General features: G+C 44.2%; 1 protein-coding gene across 3 annotated transcripts in view; it reads left to right on the top strand.

The window, feature by feature from the left end:
• Positions 1 to 11,802, top strand: part of ANKRD46 (ankyrin repeat domain 46) — a 19,781-nt gene extending 7,979 nt beyond the window's left edge. For all 3 annotated transcript variants that reach the window (XM_015428249.1, XM_015428248.1, XM_015428247.1), the window contains 3 exons: positions 2,216 to 2,557; positions 5,357 to 5,515; positions 9,485 to 11,802. In XM_015428249.1, coding sequence (XP_015283735.1) covers positions 2,247 to 2,557; positions 5,357 to 5,515; positions 9,485 to 9,701 — 687 coding nt within the window. In that variant the 5' untranslated portion in view covers positions 2,216 to 2,246 and the 3' untranslated portion in view covers positions 9,702 to 11,802. The remainder of the gene's footprint in view (positions 1 to 2,215; positions 2,558 to 5,356; positions 5,516 to 9,484) is intronic.
• Positions 11,803 to 12,907: the final 1,105 nt, after the last annotated feature.

Genomic DNA, 12,907 nt, shown 5'->3' with positions numbered 1-12,907 from the left:
GGGGGGGGGCAGAAGGTAACCTCGCCTAGTGTGCAAAAAAACCTGGAGCCGGCCCTGGCTGTTCTGAATAGACAATGCTGACCTTGGTGGACCAAGGGTCTGCTTCCGTATAAGGAAGCCTTATGTATCGGTGACTTTTTGAAAAAATTCCATGCAGGGTTTCTCTCAACACAGTATCAAAATTCCCATTGACAAATATAAATCCTCAATTAAAATACAATAAAATCCATTTTAAAAACCCTTAGGACGTCATCGTAACACAAAACATGAAAAGCGGGTCAGACCTGAATCTGATTTTGTGACATTTCTAGTGTGCTCCTTGTGGACTAATCCTGTTCCTGCAGTTTGTAGCCTTGTCTCATCCTTTCCATATGTTCTTTGCCTATCACATATCTTCTTTCATTTATTTATTATTTATCAGATTTATACCCCGCCCCTCCCCGCAACGCAGGTTCAGGGCAGTTTCCATACAAACATAAATGCAGTTAAAATCATACAGTCATTTAAAACACAACAGATAAAATACAAACATAAGGTGCTGGCAACAGTTAAAACTTAACTTAGAACTTCTTTCATGTTTGTGTCTACCCAAAAGCTTCTTGCCTTGAAGGCAACCAATTAGACCTTTAGCAAGTAGGACACCGATTTCCCAGTATCAGTGGGGGAGAAGATTTTGGTGACTCTCACTGATAGCAGCCTTTGTGGAAAGCCACTAATCTGCAGTTACGCCTCCATAGTTCACAAGAAGGATCTACAGGCAACTATATGGAAATGGCTACCAGGATGTGAGGGTGATTGGATGGATGGCACATCATTAGTCATTTGCCTGGTTACCTGTGGTGAATAACAAATGCCTCCAGGTGAGCAAGCATGGCTGAATTCTTGTTGCTTACAAGCAAGCTCTTCCTCTCTCCCATTGTGTGTGCGCATATGTTCATGTATGCCTACATGCATCAGTGACTTGGCACTCAAAGCAAGTGACGGGCATCCCACTTGGTCCTTATTTGCAGATTCTCTCCCTGTTTCATCAAAGAAAAATTAATAGGAAAGCTGTTGTTTACTTTGTACAAATGAAAAAGTGTACAGCGGAGAAATGGATGCCAAAAAAGTATAGCAAGCCTGTTGGGGCTGGTATATACAGGAAGGATGATCTTTTTAGCAGTGACAGGTTGCCTCTAATTGCTTACTGAAGTTCAAATGTAAATAAGGAGCATACAGATGTAAAAGGAAATCCCATTAAGTGTGGCTTTATTTATAGTGCTTATAAGAACACCTGATTTGCATACCTGTATCTGTCACCTTGAGGAAGCCTAGAGCATATGCTTCCTTCTTTGGTAGCGGAAGAAAAATATCTTTCCTCTCTTCCTGGTTTATCTCCAATCTGTCCATGTGCTGAAATGAAGCCCCGAGGGGGAAGGTGATCTGTTCTTAGGAAGCATTTATCAGCAGCCTGACATCCATAGTAATGTCTGAATTAGCCCTCAAAATGAGGAGCGCTACAGATCCTTGCACTGCCAGAACGGGGACAAGAGAAGTGTTCCCTATTCAGAAAAGAAGTAGAGTGCTTCTCTGCAGGCCATTTTCCTGAACAGAGAGCGGTGTGCCCCCAGATTTAATTGGCGCTTCCACGCAACATTGCACTCATTGTAAAAACAACTTGTGAACCTCCTGGGACTTCCTTCTCTGAACCTGGGACCTCCTGGGACTTCTTTCTTTGATCTGGTGAAAAGGAGGAACTGTGGGTGGAATGCTTGTGTGAACACTGGGCCCATGCTCCACAGCCAATAGAGGAGCGGCAGTGAAGAGCAGCTCTGTGTTATCCCCATTTTAGCCCTTTAATGGGCTTCTTTTCTTTTCCCAGCTGAGCCTCTGTGTATCTATATGGCATGGCTCAGCTGTTGGGGTTTGCAGGGCATGATTCTCATTACATCAGTGCTTTCCCATGGGGCGGGGGGGGGGAGAGGCATGTGGCCGCCATTCCTGCCCGCTTCCAGGTGGCTTGCTGCTGCTATCACAGCAGGGGTACATTTTTTCACACCCTTGTGAAAGCAGCCTAAGAAAATAGCCTGGGGCGTCGCATATGGCACCATACAATGTGGATCCCTGTTTCATGTGATGATTTGTTGCTTCCTATTCAGAAAGGTGATGGCTCCAGGGGTTGACGCCTTACCCAACTTCGGTTCACTGTGTGTTTTCCTTTCATTGCCAACCATAGGCTTGGTGTGTCTTCCAGCTGAAGAGCAGCCATGTCCTACGTTTTTGTCAACGATTCCTCGCAGACAAACGTGCCTCTGCTACAGGCTTGCATTGATGGAGATTTTAACTATTCAAAGAGGCTGTTAGAGAGCGGCTTTGACCCGAATATTCGAGACAGTCGGGGCCGAACGGGTCTCCACCTGGCTGCAGCCAGAGGCAATGTTGACATCTGTCAGTTGCTGCACAAGTTTGGTGCTGACCTTCTGGCTACTGATTACCAGGGTAACACGGCCCTTCACCTCTGTGGGCATGTAGATACCATTCAGTTCCTCGTCTCCAATGGACTCAAAATAGATATTTGGTAAGTCATGGTTTATTGCTGTTTTTTTTAAATTTTGAATTTATTGTTGAATGTATTGTACATTGCTTTTTAATTTTGAATGGTAACTTGTTGCCTGATAGCATGACTGCAGTAGGAAAAATGGGAGCAGCTGCAGAAGGTTGCTTGTTTGTTCTTTGAGATGTGCCGCTTATTCTACAGTAGCATTTAAAAATCAGGCAACAGTAGAAATGCGGTGAACTTCTGGCCTCCTACCTAACTAGCTGGTGAGCAGCACAGGTCTTCTGGAGCTACTGTCTTTTGGTGCTTTACCTCTGTGTCATCCTTGCAAATAGCCTTATTCGCTCCTCCATACCATCACTGAAACATGAGGACACAAGAAGAGCCTGCTGAGTCAGGAGAGGGGTCTGCCGTGTGCAGTAGCCAACCAGTTGCCTCAGAGGGCCAAACAAGCATGGCATAGAGGCCAAGGCTTTCCCTGATGTTGCTTCCTGGCATTGGTACTTGGAGGCTTGCTCCCTTAATGAGAGTGGTTCCCTTGAGTCACCATGGCTAGCAGCCATTGCTGGGCCTCTCTTGCATTTAAAGTTCTTTGCGCTTGTGGCCATAGCTGTCTCCACTGGCAGTCAATTCACAATTTAATTATTCATCAGATGATTGCATACATCATGTAAGTTGTGGTCAGTTTCTACCCTAGCGATCCCTGTTCCTGGTGTGATCATCGCCGTAGCTGAAAACATTCTCCATGCACAATAAAAGCACCAAGTAACTGTCCGTACCACAAGTTGTGATGGCCCAACAGAAAAGCCAAATAATGATGACAGATTCCAGTCTCTTCTGCATGGTAATGGTTGGGTCCTGAAGATCTGTTCTGCTAATGGCAGTGCTTTCCTGGAGTGGAAAAAAGCCATTAATAGGTCAGAGACCCATCACGGTATGTAAAATCTCTGGACATGGATGGTGCTGCTGCTGCTCCAGTTCTGACACGATCCTCTGATTTGGAGTGTGAATGAAGGAAATGTCTCGGGATGAGTGACCTCTCTTAGCAAGCATTGTACAATGTGGCTGCCTCTTAGTTGTTCCCATAGAAAGAAAACACACACATACCCCACCAGGTTTTTTTCCCCATTTCTATGGATAAAAATGCTCTTTTCCAGTCATTACCCTACCTGCTCCTCGACCTCGTGACTCAGCCTTTCTCTAAAATATTGTATATTCATTCTTCCAGGCTCGTAGCATCTGTCATATGCCAGTGCCCTGACAAAAGCACTTAGTGTGCCGAATAAATACTGTTTGACAAACACAATTAACAATTGTCCGGGAATGGTTTCTTGTTTGAACTATCTGCTCAAATATCCTGACCTTTTAAAGCTTGCAATCAGCCTTAAAATGATTGGTGCCTTTTTTCTGTTTTTTTCCTTAAAAAAAAAAAAGAGTTGGCCTGGTTCATGACTAAAAGGATGAAGCATTGATGTGATCAAATACACAAAACAAATGAATATACGTGCAGCTTACAATCACAACAAACTGTCTTTCTTAACGATGTTCATCACTGTTATTGCCTAGCCCCTGATTTCAGTGTCTGTTGCCAGTATCAAATAGCAGAATTTATTTCAATGAAAGGGAAAATGAAATAGAAGTAATCCCCTATGTCTTTTCTTGAGTGCCTGTTACGCAGTAAATCTACAATACTTGAGGACTGACTTAAATCCCACATTGCCCATTTGGAGACCTCCCAAAATTGCATTTCTGTGATGGTTGAAACACTTGCAATTTGCTTTCCATGTGGCTCAGCTAAATAATTTGGGGGCTCTCTTTGCTGGTGTTGCACAGTACCAGTGGCTGCTGAGGGTTTCTGCGCAATTAGGTTGAACCACATGGGAAGCGGAAGTCAGCTGTTACAACCGTCTCCTAACATAGGAAGTGACCCAAGCAATCACTGACCCAACGGGCCTCTCTTCAAGAGACTATCCTGCAGTCTCAGCTGTTTCAGCAACCTGCTGTTAAGGTAATCATAAAAACATCCTGCTGGATCAGACCATAACAGTTCATCTAGTCCAGCATTCTGGTTCATACATTGACCAACCAGCTGCCTGGGAGAGCCAACAAACAGATCATAGAGCCTTCCCCTCATGTTGCCTTCTAGCAGTGGTATTTGGAGGATTACTTCCTCTAAATTTGGAGGCTTACTTCCTCTAAATACAGAGGTCCTCTTTGACCACCACAAATAGTAGCCAGTGATGGACCTCCCCTCCATAAATCTGTCTAATCCCCTTTTAAAGGAAACTTGGCTCATGGCTGTCACTACGGACATGGGTAACAGATTCCACAATCTAAATGCTCATTGAATAAAGAAATACTTATTTTTATCTGTCCTGAATTAGTTGCCCATCAGCTTCATTGGGTGCCCCCAAGCTCTAGCATTATGGGAAAGGTAGAAACATTGGTCTCTCTCTTTGCACTGTGCATAAATTTATAAACTTGAATTGGCACTGACTGAAAGCCCTGCTAACCAGGGAACTTGAGTAAAATCTGTAGGTTTGGGTTCCAGGGAGCCCTCCAAAAAAGATGTCATCTGTGTCTTCTGGAGGTCTTCCAACCCAACTTTCTGTACCTTCTCCCTTGTTCCTAAGGGAGGTACAACAGGAAGGGGGAGACAGATCTGTTCTGTAAGCTGTTCTGTAAGCAGAGCTCACAGTTCTCTCAATCCACTCACTGACAAAACTAGCTTGTGTACTCAACTTTTTGAACATCTGTCCTTGATTCAAGCCTAAACACTTGTGGGAACTTTCGGTTGACTCTCTTTGGGTCCTAACATAGCAATCATCAAGGTGCGACTCCGCTGGTCCTGGCAAAGCGAAGAGGTGTGAATAAGGAGGTGATCCGATTGTTGGAGTCCTTGGAGGAGCAGGAGGTGAAAGGATTCAACCGAGGAACGCACTCAAAGCTGGAAACCATGCAGACAGCAGAAAGTGAGAGGTACTGCCAAATACACATGTCTGTCTCTTGATACCAGCAACTGGTGTAGCATACTTGAGTGAATGGTCATATCTGGAGGTTGTTCTGCATACTGGAGAAAGGGCAGGGCTTCACACAAGGCAGGAAGTTTCTGTAGTTGGTGTGTCTGGGCTTTCATCCTCAAGGTGACTTTCAGAGGCCAAACTGGGCTGTCTGTGGCCCATGGATTTGGGTAGTTAGCCACAATTGCATACACACTAGATTGGTCTCCGGGCTGTAACTGTTCAGACTTCAGGTGAAGGTTCACACAGTTGAATGCAGCTCCCCTGCAAAGAAACAATTCTCCTCACATAGAAAACAAGGCTCTGGGAGGAAGTGTTTTAGTCTAGCATATCCCTTGCTAGTTTTCTATATGTGGGGACCTTTTTTTCTGTGGAGCAGCATTAAGTCTCACAAGCCTTCACCTACCGTCTAAGCAAACAGTCCCAACTGCAGGTTTATCTTCTCCATGAACACTTGGCCATCATGAACAGCTCCAGAATGTCATCTTTCTGAGACCTGGCTGGTGCTTTTTGGCAGGTGCCATTTTCTGTCTGTCCATCATAGGTGTTACAGTGGATGCGGGCAGGTTGGGAAAAGAGGCATGCTTGTGTAAACGGGAACACGTTATGTCACCTTGGAGAGTTGCTGCCAGCTGAGGCAGACAATACTGGACTAGGAGGCAGAGTTGTCCAGTTCTGTAGAAGGTATCTTCATTCATTCATGTCGTCTTAGTAAAGCACAAAGCGTTCCCTTGTGGCAGAGAAGTAGGCATGGGTAACTCCTCCCTAACTGCTGCAGGGAATGTTCAGAAGACACCTGCCTTGACGATTTCATGCAAGTGCAAAGCAAGTGTGTGGCTGCAGAGCAGCAGATGGGAAAGGAATAACCAGGTCATTATTCGGAATCTTATTTTGGATGGGACACAAAGCAGACTCTCTACACCGTGTTCTTCCCTGCACAGCGTGTCTAAAAAATGGAACAGAACTTATAGTTCTTTAGGCTTTCCTTTGTGTTTTCTTGTGACTCTCTAATAACTAGTTGAGTAAATTTATAATTACGGCTTTCTTTACCCACACTCGGAGAAATGTAAGCTCCTGCTTTCTTTTTGTTAGTATGCTCAGTTCCAGTGGCTTTGTTTGTAGTTTATTCGTCTTTCGACTAATTCAACATGTAGGGTTTTTCAGAGGATTTTCTTTTCAGTATTGTTTTGAGGCTTAACCTGAGGCATCCCTTTTCCTAATTCACTTTGTGACTTGGCAATGAAAATTGCCTTGTAGCAGCTACATAAACAGCACCGCCCCATGTCCCTTGTGAACTGGCTTAACGCATGTCGACTTTTTCAGCAAAACCTCACATGACAACAGTCTGCGTGTTTAGCATGCATTTACCTTTTTTTTTTGCTTTGTGGCTGAGTGGCGGGTGGGGTTGTTGATAGACAGAGGAGACTGCCATTAGGGGCCTCGTTTCTGCCCTAACATTCTTGGACCCTGCAAAAATTTACTTCTGTTTGTCCCATCAAATTAATTGCCGCTCACTCTGCCAGACAGAGTTTCTGAGGAAACAGACCAACCTGCCTCCTTTCTCAAGTTAGCAGCTGGGACACAATGCAGCTAGCCTGGATTTTCCAGCCCCTTATCCTTGACTCTGTTGCAGTGTATTTCTTGTAGACATCTTAATTCTCTGAATGTTTTCTGCTTGTGTACGTAGCCTTAGAGAGACCCATCGCTAGCAGCCGACCACTGTGTTGGTAGCAACGTTTCCCAAAAATGCAGCCTGTTTTTCTTAGCAGCAGAAAAAAATAACATCTGGGATTTGTACCCCTTCCACGTTCTTCCAAAATAGCTGCATTTAGGCAGTTGCTACCATTTCAGTACCAGAGAGCTTAGTTTGGTTGTCATGGAAAATGTCACAGGTGGTTTCTTTGGAGGGCCTTTTTCTGGTTTCAGCAAAATGGGCCTAGTTTGTTTACAGTCACCAGGTGACCTTTTCCATTTAGAGTACACTGTACCTTTCTTTAACCTCTGTGAGGGTTATAGATTAACTGGGCAGTTCTTAATTGGTGGACATTCCTCTTGTGCACTGGCAGAGACCGTTCAAAGGCTCCATAGTTGTATTTGGGGTGAGATGAATGAATCCCTTAGTAATAGCAAACCAGGAAGCTTTGCCAAGTAGGAGATGGTTTGAAAAACAAAAAGTACTCTTTACACATGTGATTCCTCTTGTTTTGGCAGTTCGGTTCTGCGTCTAACGCTGAACAGTAGCCACAAGATGCAGACTTAGAGCCCTTGCTGATATTCCAACATGTTTCCTGGGATTTTCTTCAAAAAGAGAAAGAGACAGGCAGTCATAAGGAAGAACGCACCACCATTGTTCTACTTGGTCTCTCAGAAAGACACCCACCTTCCAGTGTTCTGGACAGCCTGTGCCAAATAGCTTTGGGCCAAATAGTCTAATTCACATGACTGTGGTATAAAGGTGGTACGAGTATCTTCATGGCTGTTGGAGGCCAGTACGTTCCCTTCTCTTGCTTCTCCTTCACTGCCCTTTTGGCGTGGCCCTTTTCCTCTTGTGGCTCATGCAGTCCGCTTGATAGCATCACAAATCAGGTTCGACTGTGTGAGATTCTTACAAAACCTGCTTAGTGGGTGAACTTCTTTTTTTTTTTTTTGCCCCTGAATATATGTGGCTGCTTTATAGTGAGTGAGGCTGTTTGTCTGTCTAGCCCAGTACAGTCTGTTCTGATGGGTAGCAGTTCTTTGGAGTCTGAGACGGAGAAAAGTCATTTCCAGAGCCTGGTACCAGAATCCTGAAACTAGAGATGTTGGAGGTTGGACTCAGAGCCTTCTCAAGAAGACAGAGCATCACTTGTCCCAGAGCCCCTATCTATACCTTGTGGCTAATAGCCACATGGCCCCTCCCCTCATGCAGCCTTTTCAAAGATACCCCGTGGCACAGGCTGGACTCAAGCAAGAAGCAGCCTGTAACTCCCTAGAAAGTACAGAACAGACTAGACCATAAATTTCTCAGACAAGCCTGTCTGCAGACTGCATGGCTCTCCTCAGTCTAGAACTCTTCAGCAACATCACGCACACGAACTCCTGTTTTACTAGGAACTTGGTACCAAGACACCTGCATTGACTGACAAGCGCTTTTTTTAAAAAAAACAACAACACTCTGTTTGACTTTTCAGTGTGGCTTTATTTCCTCTCCCCCCCCTTTACGAAAGAAGCCTGCAGAGTAGATTAGCGAAGAGGTGAGGATTTCTCCGAGGCCACCTGCCGTGCACATAGCAGTTGTGTTTACCATCTCTACGCTGGTGTTCCCTGCAGCAGGCCCACCAGAGGCAAAGGACAAGTGGATCTGTGTGGGTGTTCTCAGCTGTACAGCTGCGGCTTTCTGGGCAGCTGTGGTCAATCTGGCTCTGGAGTCTGTTGCTTAAGTACCTTTAAGGCTTGTCTTTCCTGTAAAAAAAAATGGTGGTTAGGACGTTCTGGCAGGACAATAAACTGAAATGATGTGATGTGTTTTGTCACAGAGAACGCCATTGGAACACTGTTGCAGTGCAGCCAATCTGATTTCCACAAAGTATGTGGATCTTTGGCTCAGTGATGTGAAGCAGGGATCCAGACAGCTTGTTTCCTCAGTCCTTGGCCAGTTTCCCTCCCTGCCGTAGCCCCCTCATCCTACATAACTTTTGTCCATGCCGGTTCAGGGATTCTCCAATGTAATGTTCTTTTATCCATCATAAGGAGATTCCTCATTCCTTTTTCACCAGCTGAAAAGCTGGCTGGATTCATCCCAGGGTCTTCCATATCCAAAAATATCCCCAGTCATTGGGTCCTTTTCCCTCCTTTGCTTGTAGCAGAATTATTAGAGCACATCAGGACTAATGTGTGTTTTTTTGGGGGAGGACCTTTGATTTATCGTATCTCCGTGTTCCTTTTCTAGCGCGATGGAAAGCCACTCGCTTCTCAACCCAAACCTGCAGCAAGGTGAAGGGGTTCTGTCCAGCTTCCGAACAACATGGCAGGAGTTTGTGGAGGATCTTGGCTTCTGGCGAGTGCTGCTCCTCATCGTTGTGATCGCCTTGCTGTCTCTCGGGATTGCGTACTACGTCAGCGGAGTGCTTCCTTTTGTAGAGAACCAGCCCGAACTGGTGCATTAAAGGGGTTCGTCAACAAACAGCATCCTCACTGTTAATTTTAGCTTTTCATTTGTTTGTGTGTTTCTTCCAGTGCAAGCAGTGGCTGCTGTTATGTACTGCTGACATTAATATCCCTGTGTATAGAAGCCCTTTTGGAAGAGGGAGTGTTAATTTTGGCTGGACAGCACTAAATTCTGAGGCATTCCTAAGCCCCCTAAGCTGGTCTCTGCCAATAAAATGATGTAGAGGGCCACAAGTAATCATATCTGGATTCAGAACCGAGTCATCGAGTATTTATCTTTTCCTTAAATTTCTCTTGAAATGTCACCGGTCTTTGTTTTCAGTTCAAGAAAACAGCATAGTTTTTATCCAAGCTGATTTGACAATATTAACAAATCTTGTGAAATGAATGTACTGTAATGCTTGCCAAGGGAAACATCTGTTATCACTTGTCTTTTAAATGTAGGGTGTTTTGTTTTGTTTTTAAATTGGGGAAACTTTTCTTACCAATTGACAAAAAGCGATCTAACACTCTGAATTGGGGGGGCCCTGCAGTATTCTGCAAAATATAACTTTGTGACATGTTTGTCTTTTAGGTGTTCCATATGAGCTGGGGGGAAAGCCTTTATCCTAATAAAGGTCCATTAGAAGGCATAATAATGAAAGGGTTTATATGGCTCTAACATTCTCAGATAGCACTGAAAAGCTATAATTGATATAATAAGAATGCACCAAATGGGTTGGATCCTGTGGTGGTTTCCTCCTGGGTCTGGAGGAAAACACCATCCCTGGCAGAACAGATCTTAAGGGATTACACACAGCATCCTGACGTTTTAACATATGAGATTGCAGAGCTCACAAATGGAAATCTGACCTAGAGCTGCTGCTATTAAAGTCTCTTTAACCATCTACATGGGTAGAAAGTCTAGTGAAACTCTTATAAAGCACACAGGTGGGTACCCACAGGATTCACAGAGGGGAATCCCATCTCTCCCTTACCCAATGAGTGCCAGCGCATCTCCCTTCCAATCCTGCACATACCCCCTCAGCGTGTCTCCAGACCTCCACGTCCGGAGCAACTCCTGAATGCCGCTGCGGCTGGGTCCGGAACAGCTCTCCACTGTGCCTCCAGGACAGGAGGTAAGTCCATTGTCTGAGCATGCACAGACAATGTTGTTATTCTGGGGGAATTAAAACTCCCCCCTCCTTTATTTAGTTTCAGATTTTTCTGCAAACCTTGGGGGAGGAGTCCCCCAAGTTTGCAGAAACCTCTGTTACTGACAGTGTGCGTCCAATCCACGGATTTAGATATCTGCAGATCGGCCCACACTTGGCTGTTAGATATATAGAAAGTATCTGTTAGGTAGCTTACCTCAGGCATGCTCAGTGTGCATGAGGTTCAGTCAGAAAAAGGTTTCCTCCTACACAGAATTCTGTTCATTGTGTGGGCACGCGAGCACCCCCCCCTCAACCTAGTTAACCTGTTCCCCATGCACTCTCTGAAAATGATAGTTAAGTCTGTGCCCATTGGTTTTGAGTGAAAGTCCAGCATGTGTTTAATTCTTCTATTGCAGAGTGCCGGGAGTTAAAAGTGCTTGAACTTTGGATCATTCCCAGGTAATGACTGGATCCGACAGAGGATTTCTGTGGGTAGGAGTTTGTTCTCCCAGTGCAGACCTCAGACTTCCCTTCCCCTCCCCTCATGTTTTTTCTTGGGGTCCCCTTTGCATCAAGAGCAGCATTTGGGGGCATATTTTGGGCTGCACTTGGGGGTCTTATCTAGTTGGCAGTATCCAGTTGCACACCACTAGGTGGAAATGCCTTCCATCCATGGAAGTCTCTGGTGAACCTAAGCCAATGTACACTCTATCAAAAATGTCCCCAAAATGGGTTGAAAATGAGCTTCTCAGAACAGGTAAAATGTGTTACAAACACTTTTTAAAATTAGGGAATAATATGCTAATTATATATTTATGTATTCACTGGTAGGCATTGAATGCTTTTTTAAAAAAGCAAATGTGTATTTTGTGCTAGTCATTTTGTGTTACTTTCCATTTTGTGCTGCTGTTTATAACTCTGAATTTCATTCTAAGCATGCATAGATGCTTCTAATAAATGTGTATCAACTAGCTGTATATGTGCATCATTTTTGTGTATCGTTTTAGACCAGGAAAGCTATGCTGTCCATGCAGTTTGAGTTCCTTGGAATCCTTTCATTGCCTTGGCCAGTTTGAAATATGCATTTCAGAAGGAAGGATGGTATCTCTTATACAGATGGTTATTTTGGACTTTTATTAGGGTTTCTTACTAGGAGTTTATTACTTCAAAGCACTCAGAAATTAATATAGCAGGCTTTATTCTGGAGGAGTCTATAGCACTTCCTGAGTGTCTGTATATGCTGAATGCCATTAAAATGAGACTTATCTGGCCTGCATTGTGGACAAGAGATATTTGACCCAGATACATCAAGGAAATCCTAGGAATCTTTTAATATCCAGCTTCATTTAGAAGGTGCTACTTGGCTTTTCTGGGTGGTCTATATGTTGCCCAGCCTTGTTTGTCGTGTCTTGTTTTGTAAACAACCAAACTTTGAATGGGGAAGAATATCTGTTGGCTCAGATATAACCCTGTGGAATGATACAATTGAAGCATAGTTTACTGGCCACAGATTTTTGTCTCTCTGGCTACTTGTAGCAGGTGAAGATCCTTTTGTGAGCCTTTTGGCCCTTTGGGTTGGATCTGATTCCTTCATGCATTGAACAGGTTTAAGGAAGAGAGTCTTCGTCTTATTTGCTTTTTTACAGTCTGCTTTTCTCACCAAGACTCAAGGAGCATTGCAACAGCTCAAAGACAATGCAATAAAAACAATACAAAATATACATACAGTGCATTGACCGGACTGCAAAATCAGAGAATCTCCGAGTCATCTTTTCAATTGCATTATGGAGCTGCCCTGGTAGTTAAGATCTGCCAATTTTGTGATTGCATTTTTATGTCTCGGAAATGATTAAAAATATATGTCCTTTTCAGCTTGGTGCTCTGTATAGTTGAGAATTAACTAGTTTGCCATTCTGATTAATAGAGGTTATGATGAGTGCAACGATTTCAACTCGGTCATTCACCTTTCTACGTAACAGAAGCCTGCGCTTCCTTAAGTCAGCTACCATGGGTCCTATACAGATGACCTCTGACGTTTCCAAATTTTTCTGTGTGAGACATATTGGGAG

The sequence above is a fragment of the Gekko japonicus genome, unplaced genomic scaffold (assembly GCF_001447785.1).
Source record: "Gekko japonicus isolate JY-2015 unplaced genomic scaffold, Gekko_japonicus_V1.1 scaffold2010, whole genome shotgun sequence".
Classification (NCBI taxonomy): Eukaryota; Metazoa; Chordata; class Lepidosauria; order Squamata; family Gekkonidae; genus Gekko; species Gekko japonicus.
The sequence above is the reverse complement of the archived record's forward strand: the minus strand, read 5'-3'. Positions and strand labels throughout refer to the sequence as shown.